Genomic DNA, 14,660 nt, shown 5'->3' on the forward strand with positions numbered 1-14,660 from the left:
TGGCACCGAAGGGGCGGGCGCAAGGAAGGAGTGGCGGGGCGGCTCCTTGACCCAAAGGAGAGAGATTTTAAAGACGGGGGTCGAAGAGGCAGCAGAGGCGGCAAATAAGGACGTCGGACGGAGTGGGAGACCTTTAAACCGTTTTAAGAATCGCCCAGAAATCTGTACTGATTCTCGTACCGTCTGTGAAAGAGAGAGGCGAGAGCAGACGACGGGGTGGAAGCGAAGAGGATCAGGGGAAATCCGACGAAGGAACCGAGGGGAACAGAAAAAAGACGAGAGAGAGAGAGCAGTAAGGAAGGAAGGAAGGAAGGAAGTAGAAAAAGGTAATTTCTAGCCATTTTTTTTAAAGGAGTAACAGAGCTGCGCATACAGTAAAGAGCAAATAGATAAAAAGGGGAGAATTGAAAAATAGAAAAGTCAGAAGAGGAGGACGAGGCTGGCGGTGTCCTGCACACAGTAGAAGAAAATAACTTTGTAACAGGAAAGCAAGGAGAGAGAAAGATAAATACATTTTCCAGGGCTGTGTAGGAAAGGCCTGAGATCCCCATGGCGGCCCCGACGGGAGTGGAGCACTTTGCCGAGGACCTGATCTGCTCCATCTGCCTGGAGCTCTTCCGGGACCCCGTGATGCTGGAATGCGGGCACAACTATTGCCAGCCTTGCATCGCCCGCTACTGGGCAGAGGTGCCCGGCGGAGGCGGCGGAGGCAGCGGCAGCAGCAGCAGTAGTAGCAGCAGCGACGGGGAGGACGCGCCTCTGCCCACGTGCCCGGAGTGCCGCCGGGAGATCCCGGGGGGGAAATTCACGGCCAACCGCGTCCTGGGTCAGCTGGCGCGGAAGACCCTGGAGACTCTGTCCGCCCGGGCGAGCGACGAAGACGCCGAGCCCGACGGGCTGCTGGACGACGAAGTGCAGGGAGAGCTGCTCTTCTGCGCCGACGACGGCTGCCTGGTGAGGGCGCTGCAGCCGGATCACTGGGGGCACCAGTGCATCCCTTTGGACGGGGCTGTGGAGCGCTACAAGGTCGGTAGGCGGCGCTCAAGCATCCTATAGTGCTAGATCATAGAATCCTAGAGTTGGGTTCCAAGGGTCATCTAGTCCAACCCCCTGCAATGCAGGAATCTCAGATAAAGCATCCAGGGTGGATCAGACTTCCCCCATCCTAGTGCCATCCAGCTGCCTTTGAATACTCAAATGTGGAAGAACTGTGGACTGGGTTCAGTTACTGAGCCTGAAAACAACCCCCAGCTTCCAAACCCCCAGCCTAGGCTTTTATTTAACTGTGAGTCTTTGGGAGATCTTGGGGTTTAAAGGGGGGAAAATGGGCTAGATCTGACACTCATCCGCTTTTAGGCAATGATGCCTATTACTTAACTGGCTTCCAAAAAATGACAAGACAGCAGGGCTGAACTGGGTGGCTGTGGTGCTTCTGTTTATTCCACTGAGCGGGACCTGGGATTTCTGCCCCAAACTTCTACCCTGTTGCACAACCGCCTGTTGTTGCTGGCTGCAGTAGCCTGTTGTGCCACTAGTGGGTGCCATGCCATTTCGCTACTTGCACTGCGTAGGACCGTCCAGTTTTCAGCGTCAGTCAATGCAACCAGAATTCTGCTTTGCCGGACGTTATAGCTTAATTTTTGCAGCTCAGCAAATTTGTATACCACCCTTCGTCTGTAGAGCTCAGAGTGGTACTCAACATAGATAGGAAAGAGCTGACCTTTGGGTCTCTTATATATTAGCTTAATATGTGTGGGGAGTTTAAGAGAAAGAAAGAAGAATAAGCTTCAGGAAGCTTTTAAGCAATGAGTTCCTTACCTTTTGGTCTGATGTGTTGCAATCTCCATGGGGCTGTTCCCCATGATTAATCTGAATGTGCAATTTATTCTATGATACCTATGATACCTGTGGGTCTCAGAGTGGAAGAATGGCTCACACATCACCTGACCATTACTCATTTTTGAGAAAAAAAGGATGCCTGTTACTTGAGCCTTGAGCTCAGTTTCACAACTCTAGGCAAACAGTCTTTCCTAGATGTGATTCAGAGTTGCACATGATCATCTCAAGCTGCTTTAGCTGTATGTTTCCAAACATCTCCCCTAGCTGTGATGCCCTGGAGTCGGCTGCAATTCACTCAGTGGATCCCTTCAGTTTCAGGTCCAGGTACCTTGCCACTCTTTGGACTGCTTCCCTGACTTTCTTCTTCTTCTTCTTCTTCTTCTTCTTCTTCTTCTTCTTCTTCTTCTAAAAAGTTTTTATTGTTAAAATGATTCAGCATTAATACACATATATTGTGAATATACAAACATACATTTCATACAATCCTTAAAAATATTCAGACATACTTACATTCAGTCCCACAGATAATTCCTTTTCCCATCACCATCCACCACCCCTCACCCCACCTTTGTGTTAGACTTCCAATCTACTCAATTGCAATTTCTTTCCACTTCTATTACTTTCTTTCACACACCTTTAACCTAATTTCATGCTTCTTTTTCTATTACACATTGTTATCCATCTTATTTGGTATTCCAGTATTTAAAACGGAACTTGTTTATTCTAATAAGAGTTCTGATTTTTCAATATGGTTTTGCAAGTATCCTTTAAACACCTTCCAGTCCCTATCTATCTTCTCTTTTGAGATCCTTCCAATTTCTCCCATTGTTTTGGATATATTGTAGTACTCCCTGACTTTCTTTGTTGGTGAGCTGGTTTGCATTAACTCTGAGCCCTGGCACCTCTGGGTGTGCATTGCCTTCTTGCTCAAGCTGTTGCAAGCGTTGATCACTTGTAGAGTCATTAAAATCAGGCGAGACATCGCTACGTGCTGGGCAGTTGTAACTCAGGTTGATGGCTTCGTTAAATACAGTATGCAGTTTAATAAATACAGGCTTCACTCAAAAAATGGCAGCGTCTGGTGAAAAGGAGCATGCCAAATTTGGAAAGGGGGTGGGAAAAGAAAGGATTGCAGGCCATTTATTTTGAAGAGGGTGTCGTTCATGTTGCTGGAACCACTTCTAATTTACTGTTGCCGTACATCCAGAATCTCCCGGACATAGACTTCATAAGCAGCATCCGGGTGGAAATCGCTGAATTGTCTGGGAAAATCCGGACGTATGGCAGCCCATGTCGGCAGTGTAGATTTTGGTGAATTGCATTAAAATTAAAGCTCAAAATATTGGCCAAAAACAAAACAAACAAAAAAACCCCTCTTTCACTTTTTGAAATATTGCCAGGGAGAAAGTCATGCCCTATTAATAACAACAAACTGGGTGTGTTTCTTTGAGAGACGGATCCCAGCATAAAGTTTATGTCTCCTCTAATGGCAGGTAAAGTGGGCTAATGTTGGCTTTTGGTTTTCCAGAAACTCTCCCCCCCCCCCCAATTCCAAGCAAGCAAAAAATAAAACAAAACCCCCTAACCAGGCTATTGATCGCTGTGGCTAGTGGCAACCCTACATGAGCAGCAGTTGCCAATGGATTCTCATTGCCCTTTTGTGTTTATTCTTTGCCATGTCTGTTTCCATGCAGGAGGTCCTAACAGCTGCTCAGACGGTGCTGGAATCCAGAGCCCAAGCGGCGAAATTGCTGCAAGAGCAGAGTGCCCAGAAATTTCCAGAAATCTCTGTGAGTCCAAGCCTCTTTGATGTTTCTGCCCTTGTTTCATGGAGCCAAGCTGCATGTTACTTTCAGCACACACGCTTTTGCTTTTTAATGTGCATTTAATGCTTGGTTTGAAGTGTAAGAAAACAGCAGAATCTATTAAGAAACATGTCTGAGAGGATGACATTAGATGAAATGGAACCTTAAAGCGCAATCACATGTAATTTGGGTTATAAACATCGATGTCAGGTGAGCGGAAAGTCACTAGTTTTGTTGAATTGGAATATAATTGTTGAGTAACAATTTTCTATATGGAAAAAAAGAATAAAATATTATTCTGAAGGAGCATCTCCATCCCCATCATTCAGGCCGGACACTGAGGTCCAGCTCCGAGGGCCTTCTGGCAGTTCCTTCACTGCGAGAAGCGAGGTTACAGGGAACCAGGCAGAGGGCCTTCTTGGTAGTGGCGCCCGCCCTGTGGAATGCCCTCCCATCAGATGACAAAGAAAAAAACAACTATATTGACTTTTAGAAGATATCTGAAGGGAGCCCTGTATTGGGAAGTTTTTAATGACTGATGTTTTATTGTGTTTTTGAAATTTTGTTGGGAGCCCCCCAGAGTGGCTGGGGAGGCCTGGCCAGAGTGGGGTATAATAATGATAATGATAATGATAATAAATTTATTATTTATACCCCACCCATCTGGCTGAGTTTCCCCAGCCACTCTAGGCGGCTTCCAATCAAGTGTTAAAAACAATACAACATTAAATATTAAAAACTTCCCTAAACAGGGCTGCCTTCAGATGTCTTTTAAAGATAAAATAGCTGCTTATTTCCTTCACATCTGAAGGGAGGGTGTTCCACAGGGTGGGCGCCACTACCAAGAAGGCCCTCTGTCTGGTTCCCTGTAACCTCACTTCTTGCAATGAGGGAACTGCCAGAAGGCCCTCGGCACTGGATCTCAGTATAAGTAATACATTATTATTATTATTATTATTATTATAAAATGCATGTAATGTTGCTGCTACTTCTAAACGAAGGAAAAAACAGCCAGTTCAGTCTGGGAGGGTAACTCTGGGCTGCTGGCTTCCTCCCACAAACAGTCCCTTTTCTCTAAGCACACTGGGGCTGCCAGAACAGAGCCAGTGTCCATTGCTCACACATCCTCCTTTCCCCACCATTGCTGTTCCTTCTCAAGGCCCAGCGCCTCCGCCTGGAGCAGCACCTCTCAGCCCAGTTCACTGAGCTTCACCAGTGGCTCCAGGAGAAGGAGGCAGCGATGAGGAGGGAGATCCGGCGTGAGGAAGAGCTCCTCCTCAGCGAGCTGGAAAGGAACCAGCGCAACGGGCAGGAGCAAGTTCGCGCGGCTGAGGAACAAGTGGCCAAGATCCAGGCACGGCTGGAGGAGCAGCTGGACCCCGAAGCCTTCCTGAAGGTCAGTGCGTCTCTGAACAAATCTATGGGGAGGGCATCATTTCTGGATTGCAGGCAGGTATGGTCTCCCAGAAGGGATGCGGGTGGCGCTGTGGGTTAAACCACAGAGCCTAGGACTTGCCAATCAGAAGGTCGGCGGTTCGAATCCCCGCGATGGGGTGAGCTCCCGTTGCTCAGTTCCTGCTCCTGCCAACCTAGCAGTTCAAAAGCATGTCAAAGTGCAAGTAGATAAATAGGTACCACTCCGGCGGGAAGGTAAATGGCGTTTCCGTGCACTGCTCTAGTTCGCCAGAAGCGGCTTAGTCATGCTGGCCACATGACCCGGAAGCTGTACGCCGGCTCCCTCGGCCAATAAAGCAAAATGAGTGCCGCAACCCCAGAGTCGGCCACGACTGGACCTAATGGTCAGGGGTCCCTTTACCTTTTTATGGTCTCCCAGAGGTACTTGAGATCCTGCACAAATCACGTAAACGAAATGTGTCTCTTTGCTTTTTATGATCGAGCAGAAGGTATGACAAATCTGTACCTGTGTACAAAGGGGACGTAGGGGGAACTGTCACCTGAAAAGGATGCGTATTAAGAGGTGGAAAGTGGAGCCAATGAAATCTGCCCATCAGGCGCACCGAGTTCCACCCAGCATTGTGGGTGCTTGGCACGTGTGTGTGATGTCACACGCGTGCGTGATGTCATATGTTGGCGCCGAAGCAGAAGGGCCCGATGGAGCCCCCTGTCACAGCGGAAGGGCCCGACTGAATGCCCCGCCACCACACCTTCTTGGTAGTTGTGCTCGCCCTGTGGAACGCCCTCCCATCAGATGTCAAGGGATTAAACAACTATTTGACTTTTAGAAGACATCCGAAGGCAGCCCTGCTTAGGGAAGCTTTTAATGTTTGAAGTTTTATTGCTTTTTTGTTATTATTATTAATATTCTATTGGGAGCTGCCCATAGTGGCGGGGAAACCAGCCAGATGGGCAGGGAAATTAAATTAAATTAAAATAAAATAAAATATAAGTATAAAAAAAATAATTATTAGTTGCCCAGCCAGGCACCCAAATTTGTGCGTGCCTTGGCACCCATGATCGCCCAGAAATGGTGACTATGCTGCCAGTGATGCGAAGTTTGGAAGAACTGCAAACCCTTTTGGAGAGGGTGGGATTAATTATTAAATTTATACACCTTGGGGCATTTCACAAGATAGAAATTCAGAATAAAAGCACAAATTAAAAACTTAAAACAAAACAATCCCCCCCCCCCCATTTTAAAGGCTGTAGAATATTAATCAGCCGAAGGCCTTTGTGAAGAGGAACGTTTTTGCCTGGTGCCTAAAGACGTATAACAAAGGCACCAGATGAACATACCTGAGTTAAAGTTCCATAACAAGCTGTAAACCACCAGAGCACTGGGTTGCTGAAAAGAAAGAGAGGTTCAACTGAAGTAATTTTTAAAAGCTTTGACTGTGGGGGAAGGAAACCCCCATGGAATAAACCAGCTCTGCCACTGAAGCCAGCAAGAGGGTTTCCTTTGCTGAGCAAGCCCTAGGCTACAGAAAGTCACCATGACTGCCTCAATTTATATAATCCGGCTGCAGCACACAAATCCAGTCATCATTTTGGATGAGGTCATGAGAAGACTCGTGTGACAGGCAATTGCATTGCTAGCTTCCGTTAGACCCAAGGGTGGATCACCTTTTTCTGATCAAGGACTGCATTTCCTTCTCGTGGGCGTGGCCAGGGGGCAAAAGTGGGCAGAGCAACAAATATGAATCTTTGCCTTTGTACAGCTGGTTTCACACCCAAAAAAAGCTTGGAGAACTACTTTTGGCCCCTTGCCTCTGAGGCCTGAGGTGTCCCCCCTGCTTTAGACCTTGGCTGGGATATTACAACCAGTTTTGTGATGGCTTGGGGTCCAAGATGGCCTCTCTCCATATGGGCTGGCCCATTTTCTGTGACCGTCATGGGAGGCCCAGCCCATGGTCCTGTCGAGAGGTATGGCCCGTGGGATGGTGTCATGAGGTAGGGCCTGCTTGGTGGTGGCTGTCCCGCTCATGGAACTCCCAGCCCGGGGGAAAGTTGGCTGTCCTCGTCGTTAACAACTGTTAAGCGTCACTTGAAGATGCATTTAGTCATTCATTCAAACCTTTGGTACATAGACGCAGTGAGGAGTCCATTAGCTTAAGTATTACCGTATTTACGGTGCCACTTTTGAGTTTTGATATAGGTTTTAGCTACTATTTTAGCTATGGGTGTTATTGCGATTGTCATTTGTGATGGCTGCATGACACTCGGGGCTTCTGTGGGAGGAAGGTAGGAAACCCATAAGGGTGATGAAAAATAATTTAAGATGTCCTGTTTCAAGCAGCTTCTGTGATATCCACAAAACTATATTCTAAATGGTCAGAACTTCTCTAAGATTTCCCTTTTCTTTTTTTGCAGGACATCAAAGCCTTCACAGAAAAGTGAGTAGACCGTATGACTGAACCTCCTGCTTCTGTTCTCAACCCTCTCAGCAAACATGCATTTACTTGACTTCATCTGGGGATGCAACTGGAGCTGTGCCAGCAATATTGTTAGAGGGTGGGCCAGGGTCTTTTGTGGCTCCTGGATCTTCTGCCTCTCCCCATCACTTTTAAAAACGATTTTTAAAAAAACTCTGCTTCTCACTTTCTCTGTCTGCTGTTTGTTTTCTACTCATGATCTGTGATCCACAACTAGAGCTCATTCCCTGCTAGATCAGGAATATAACACCAGTGCCTTTTGCATTGATTAATCCACACTAGCAACTACTCCCATGTTTGAATAATGTAGTATGACTCTTATTTAGGAGCTAAATGAGCATTAGTGCAAAGAGCAGCACTTTCAGATATGGCCACTAGGTGGAGATAAAGAGCAGCTTGTGACACTCATAATCATGGATTCTACTTTATACGATCTTTTTCCTGTTCTTGCAGATATTGTCCTAGTGATGACAAAGGATCCACACTGCCTGTGATCGCCCGTGAGTTCAGCCTGGGCCAGTTTAAGGGCCCTATTCAGTACATGGTGTGGAAGGAGATGCTTCCAGCTCTGAGACCTTGTAAGTATTGGAGCGATGAGGCTTTATTGCCACAACAGCTTGGCATAAACTGTTTCTGTGATGCTGTGGCAAAATCTGCCACTTGAGGCCAGAGCTGCTCTGCTTTGATGATAATAATAATAATAATAATAATAATAGTAGTAGTAGTAGTAATAATAATAATAATAATAATTTATTTATACCCCACCCATCTGGCTGGGTTTCCCCAGCCACTCTGGGCGGCTCCTAACCAAATATTAAAAACACAATACAGCATTAAACATTAAAAACTCCCCTAAACAGGGCTGCCTTCAGATGTCTTTTAGAAGTAAGTTGCTTATTGCCTTGACATCTATTGGGAGGGTGTTCCACAGGGCGCCACTACCGAGAAGGCCCTCTGCCTGGTTCCCTGTAACCTCCTTCTTGCAGTGAGGGAACTGCCAGAAGGCCCTCGGCGCTGGACCTCAGTGTCTTAGTTCAAATGTTGTTTCATGCAGAGGAGCCAGTGTGGCATAGTAACTAGAGCAGCCCCTCCCCAAGCTGGTGCCCCTAGACTTTTTTGACTACAAGTCCTATCAACCCCAGGTAGAATGGTCAAAGGTCAGGGATGATGGGAGATGTAGATCAACACTGTCCGGAGAGCACCAGCTGGGGAAGGTTGGGTTTGGTATTGGATTGGGACCAGGGATGCCCAGCTTCAAATTTATATTTGGCCCCGAAATATACTACGCAGACTTCAGCCAAGCTCTGTTTCTGAGCATAACCTACCTCACAAGGTTGTGAGGACAAACAACAACAACAATTTATTATTTATACCCCGCCCATCTGGCTGGGTTTCCCCAGCCACTCTTGGAGGCTCCCAACAAAAGATTAAAATACAATAATTCACCAAATATTAAAAACTTCCCTAAACAGGGCTACCTTCAGGTGTCTTCTAAAAGTCAGATAGTTGTTTATTTCTTTAACATCTGATGGGAGGGCATTCCACAGGGCGGGTGCCACCACAGAGAAGGCCCTCTGCCTGGTTCCCTGTAACTTCGGTTCTCTCAGTGGGGGAACCGCCAGAAGGCACTCAGTGCAGGACCTCTGTGTCCGGGCTGAATGATGGGGTTGGAGATGCTCCTTCAGGTATACTGGACCGAGGCCATTTAGGGCTTTAAAGATCAGCACCAACACTCTGAATTGTGCTTGGAAATGTACTGGGAACCAATGTAGGTCTTTCAAGACCGGTGTTATGTGGTCTTGGCGGCCACTCCCAGTCACCAGTCTGGCTGCCACGTTCTGGATTAGTTGTAGTTTCTGGGTCACCTTCAAAGGTAGCCCCACGTAGAGTGCATTGCAGTAGTCTAAGCAGGAGATAACTAGAGCATGCACCACTCTGGCGAGACCATCTGTGGGTAGGTAGGGTGTCAGCCTGTATTCTAGATCAGTGTTTCCTAACCTTGGGCCTCCAGCTGTTTTTGAACTACAATTCCCATCATCCCTGACCACTGGTCTTGCTAGCTAGGGATGATGGGAGTTGTAGTCCAAAAACAGCTGGAGGCCCAAGGTTGGGAAACACTGTTCTAGATAGAGCTGGTAGACAGCTGCCCCGGACACAGAATCAACCTGTGCCTCCGTGGACAGCTGTGAGTCCAAAATGACTTCCAGGCTGCACACCTGGTCCTTCAGTGGGCTTCAGTTACCCCGTTCAGGACCAGGGAGTCCTCCACACCCACCCGCCCCCTGTCCCCCAGGAACAGTACTTCTGTCTTGTCAGGATTCAACCTCAGTCTGTTAGCCACCATCTATCCAAAAGTGTGTGTGTGTGTGTGTGTAATCTTGCATCTCTTTTGACCAATACCCCATCTGAAGCAAACTGGGAAAGCTGAGCTGGTAGAGCATGAGACCCTTAATTTCAAGATCGTGGGTTTGAGCCCCAAAAGATTCCTGCATTGCAGGGGGCTGGACTAGATGATCCTTGGGGTCCCTTCCAATTTTACAGTTTTATGATTCTGTGAAGTGCCATGCCTGCCCTTGTACCGAGTGCCAGCTGACGAAAGATCTCCAGTTAACACAACTGGGTTGCAACTCGTGAAACCTGAGTTCTTTGTGTGGTTTAGGGTGGACAATAGAGAAGAGCAAGGCTTTATCTGAGGAGATAAAGAAATAAAGAACTACACAACTGAAGGCAGCCCTTTAAACCTTTTTAAAAAGTTTGACATTTTAAAATGTTTTTATATGTGTCAGAAGCCACCCGGAGTGTCTGGGGCAACTCAGCCTGATGGGCAGGGTATTATTATTATTATTATTATTATTATTATTATTATTATTGCCTTTAACCCAGGCTTCCTCAACCTCGGCCCTCCAGATGTTATTGGCCTACAACTCCCATGATCCCTAGATAGTGGGTCCAGTGGTCAGGGAATTGTAGTCTCAAAACTGGAGGGCCGAGGTTGAGGAAGCCTGCTTTAACCACTATGTGGCAGGCAGAAATTTAACAGGTTATGCCTTATAAAGACTGGGACTATAATTACAGGAAAAGTTTCTCCTGTTGACATTGTGGCTAGATCTACACATATTAAAAAACACGCCGTGAAAATGCTCTGCGAGAAACCATTGTAAGGCTCACAATTGAGAATATCACTGAGTTGCGATTTTAGCTCTACAGTCCCATCCGGTGTCACAGTGTTATAACACATTTATAACGCTGCATTTTGACTGATGTAGCTGAGTCCTCTGTCTGTCTTGTTGTGTGTGGCCCCTGATTTATCACTGGGCCCTCTACCCTACTTGCCAAAGACAATACGAATTTGTATGTGAAGCAAATGATACGCAGATACAAGTCCTCTTTGTGTGAGAAGGGTGGCGTGCCTGATGCACATGCGGTGTGCTGGGCCCAGAAACTCCTTTTGGCACCTCTGAGGTACAAAATGGACAGTCTGTTTAGTGTAGATCTCTCCTGCATCCAACATTTCTGAATGTAATGTAAGGTGTCGGTAACCATTACGTCGGTCGTATCCCAACAGCTCCCTGTCAAATCACCTTGGATCCTGCCACCAACCACCCCAACCTTGTGCTCTCCAAGGACCTTCATAGCGTTCGTCTGGAAGACAACCCTGAGGATGAGGTCCCTGATGGGCCTGAGAGGTTCAGCAAGTGCGTGTGTGTGCTGGGCTCTCAGGGATTTACCTCAGGACGCCATTACTGGGAAGTAGAGGTGAGGAATAAAACCAGCTGGGACATTGGCGTGGCCAAGGAGTCCGTCAACAGGAAGGAAGCCAAAGTGAAAGTCAAGCCCAGCAATGGATTCTGGGCCATCTGGCTGAGGAACGGTAGTGAATACAAGGCCCTTGAGTCTCCCCCCAAGCTGCTGTCCCTCAAGGACAAGCCCCAGAAGGTCGGGGTCTACCTGGACTATGAAGCGGGGCAGGTCTCCTTCTACGATGCTGACACCATGCTCCACATCTACACCTTTTCGGACATCTTCTCCGAGCGCCTCTACCCCATGTTCAGCCCTGGAGTCAACAAGGACGGGCTCAACGGCGAAGCCCTCCACCTCCTGTCCCCGCGGGCATAGCAAGGGCCATACCTGGAAGTCCCATCAAGCCCTGCCAGGACCCTGTTTGATTTGCAAACGGTCTTAATTCATTTTGGGTTGCTGGATTAGAGTGGTGCCTGGCTTGGACCAGGTGGTGCCTGGCTAGGAAACCACTGGCGCCCCATGCAAAGTTGCTCTGAGCTTCCCAAGGAAAGAATGAGCACAATTCAAAGTGTTGGTGCTGACCTTTAAAGCCCTAAACGGCCTTGGTCCAGTATACCTGAAGGAGCGTCTCCACCCCTATCATCCAGCCTGGACACTGAGGCCCAGCTCCGAGGGCCTTCTGGCGGTTCCCTAACTCGAGAAGCAAAGTTACAGGGAACCAAGCAGAGGGCCTTCTCAGTAGTGGCGCCCGCCCAGTGGAATGCCCTCCCATCAGATGTCAAGGAAATAAGGACTTTTAGAAGACATCTGAAGGCAGTCCTGTTTAGGGAATTTTTTAATGTTTGATGTTTTATTGCATTATTATTATTATTATTATTATTATTATTATTATTATTATTCTGAGTGGCTGGGGAAACCCAGCCAGATGGGTGGGGTATAAATAATAAATTATTATTATTATAAAGGTATAATAGGAACTTGCATTGTTCTGTGGTGGATCAGAACCTGGGGCACTGCCTTGAAGGAAATATTGGCACAGATAAGGATAGTGATATAGGACGAGGGAGGGAGGGAGGGCAGAAAAGAGACCTGAAAGTAAATGATGAAGTTCTGGACAAGGTAAAACGACAGCTGACCTACGCACATGTTTTAGAAGCCACACATCTGCAATTTTGACTGAAGAGGTTGAGCAGCCAGAAGCTAAACGTTTCGGCTCTGAAATGGGAACCACGGACTGTCAGATTTAGAGACACCGACTGATCCTCCTACTTTAGCAAAGAGGGGGAAACTTCTACATCAGGCTTCCTCAACCTTGGCCCTCCAGATGTTTTTGGCCCGTGATCCCTAGCTAGCAGGACCAGTGGTCAGGGATGATGGGAATTGTAGTCCCAGAACATCTGGAGGGCCAAGGTTGAGGAAGCCTGTTCTAAATGTACATGTAAGACACATTAAAGCCACATGACCTCAGCCTGGAGAGGGCAGCACCAACATCCCGTAGCTTCAGCAAACGATGCCTTTCTGAACATCTCCAAAACTGCCACCTTGACAACAGCATCATTTCATTTTTTATTTTAGCAGCAGAGGAAGGCAGAAGTTGAAGCGTTTTGCCATTGGAATAAAATGTTTCCTGTTAATCGCAGTGAGCCCTGTGTGTGTGTGTTTGTGCAAAGCCAGGATTAGTCTCCCTAGCTTACTCTCTGCCAAAGATATCAGCAACTCTGGAGCAGCATTGGCTAACTTGCGGCCCACCCAGGTACAGCTCCCATCATCCCCAACTGTTGGCTTGTGCTGGCTGGGGCTGATGGGAGATGGAACTTCCGGAAGTACAGATGCGACCCTCCTTTCTGGGCTGTTCAGATTCCTTTCTCTTCTTGTAAACAGGACAAAGCGAAATGGTGTCCTCAGACAATTGCCAACAGCACAGCTTTGTCTGACAAGCATCTAAGGGAGCTAGAGGGCCAGATCCCTGCAGAAACTGTACCCAAAGAGACTTGTTATACCTAGATGCTTCTGGGAAAGGGAGGGTCTACTGATGACGCCTCAGGGGAGGAAGAGGTGATGGTAGAAAGGTATCAGTCAGATCAGCCTGGAGGCTTCTCAGAATGATGGGTTGGATCATGTTTTCAGAGGTGAGTGCAGGTTGTCTGTGTGTCTGAACAGGGAGGATGTTGTTTAAATTTTAACACCAGTGCACCTTTCTAAAGGCATTTGTGGCTCAGTTCTTCCTTGATCTGTTATATTTATATCTGCTCTTGGGAGGCATCAGTTTGGGTGTTGCTTGTTTGGATGCTTGGAAGATGTAAGAGCCGTTTTACTCCTAGATTTCTGGAATAATTATGATGCATTCTGAAACAGCACACATATAGTGTCCACTAAAGCGCGATAGTCATTCACACAGAATTTTACAGGGATCCAACTCAAGAGAATAATGCTATATGCACGGTATCTGAGTGCAAAGACGTTCAGCTTAAAAATCTTGCTTGAGGCAACCTGCTGCTGGGCGGATGTTGCTGGACTTCAGTTCTCAATATGTCAGGGATGATGGGATTTGTAATCCAACAACATCTGGAGAGTAACAGGCCCAAATGGCTTCCTTCAGCAGAACTTGCATTCTATAGTTCATTTGGAGATTAGTGTTTCCCCACAAATTGGTTTGGCATTGCAGCCAGCCTTGGCAAATGCTCCACTGAGTCACCCCCTAAGGCTGTAAAGTATGCATTGATTGATCAGTCAAAACTTGATTTCAAAACTTCATTTTGAGTTTTAAAAATTGCCTTGGTGTAATTCCAGTGTAGCAAGATCACCATGTGATAGTTCAAATATTAGGCAAGTTAACAGACGCTGGGTTTATCCACAGCTGTTAGTCTTGGTTGCAAAACATGATCTCCATGGTGCAGTCTATTTCTGGAGAAGATCAGGTACTGGGGACAAACAATGCAGCTGAGCTCCTGTCTTCGTGTCCTCCCTGTGAGTTTTCCAGAAGTATCAGCCAGCTCATTTTTGTAAACAGAAAAACGGATTAGCTCTGCCTTCCCCATCCTGAAAACACCGACTGTCACAGAGGATGATCAGAGGTCTTCCACGGGTCAATTTTTCTGGGAAAGAAATGTGTTAGATGTCTTTTCTTTCCAGATTAGATGCCTGGTTAGTGAACAGTTTTGTTTCCCAAGGTGCAGGTACTGTGTTTTCCTTTGATCAGTGGCAAAATGTGTTCCTTGCATGAGGAAGAATCGCAGCATATTCAGTTCATGTGATCCTTCAAAGTCCCCTCTGTTGTCCATTCATGTTTATTTGTGCTCATCGGGGTAGGTAAAGGTAAAGGGGCCCCTGACCATTAAGTCCAGTCGTGGCCGACTCTGGGGTTGCGGCACTCAACTCGCTCTAT

At 47.1% G+C, this 14,660-nt stretch overlaps 1 protein-coding gene across 1 annotated transcript; it reads left to right on the top strand.

Annotated features, from left to right (window-relative positions):
* On the top strand, positions 1-12,914 carry LOC308461766 (zinc-binding protein A33-like). The gene is made up of 7 exons (XM_080978906.1): positions 1-326; positions 522-1,026; positions 3,534-3,629; positions 4,804-5,040; positions 7,473-7,495; positions 7,988-8,112; positions 11,100-12,914. The coding sequence occupies exons 2-7, from the start codon at positions 550-552 to the stop codon at positions 11,648-11,650; spliced, it is 1,509 nt and encodes a 502-aa protein (XP_080835032.1). The 5' UTR covers positions 1-326; positions 522-549; the 3' UTR covers positions 11,651-12,914.
* The last annotated feature ends 1,746 nt before the right edge of the window (positions 12,915-14,660 follow it).

This window comes from Podarcis pityusensis, assembly GCF_964106645.2.
Source record: "Podarcis pityusensis genome assembly, chromosome: 13".
In the NCBI taxonomy this organism is placed as follows: Eukaryota; Metazoa; Chordata; class Lepidosauria; order Squamata; family Lacertidae; genus Podarcis; species Podarcis pityusensis.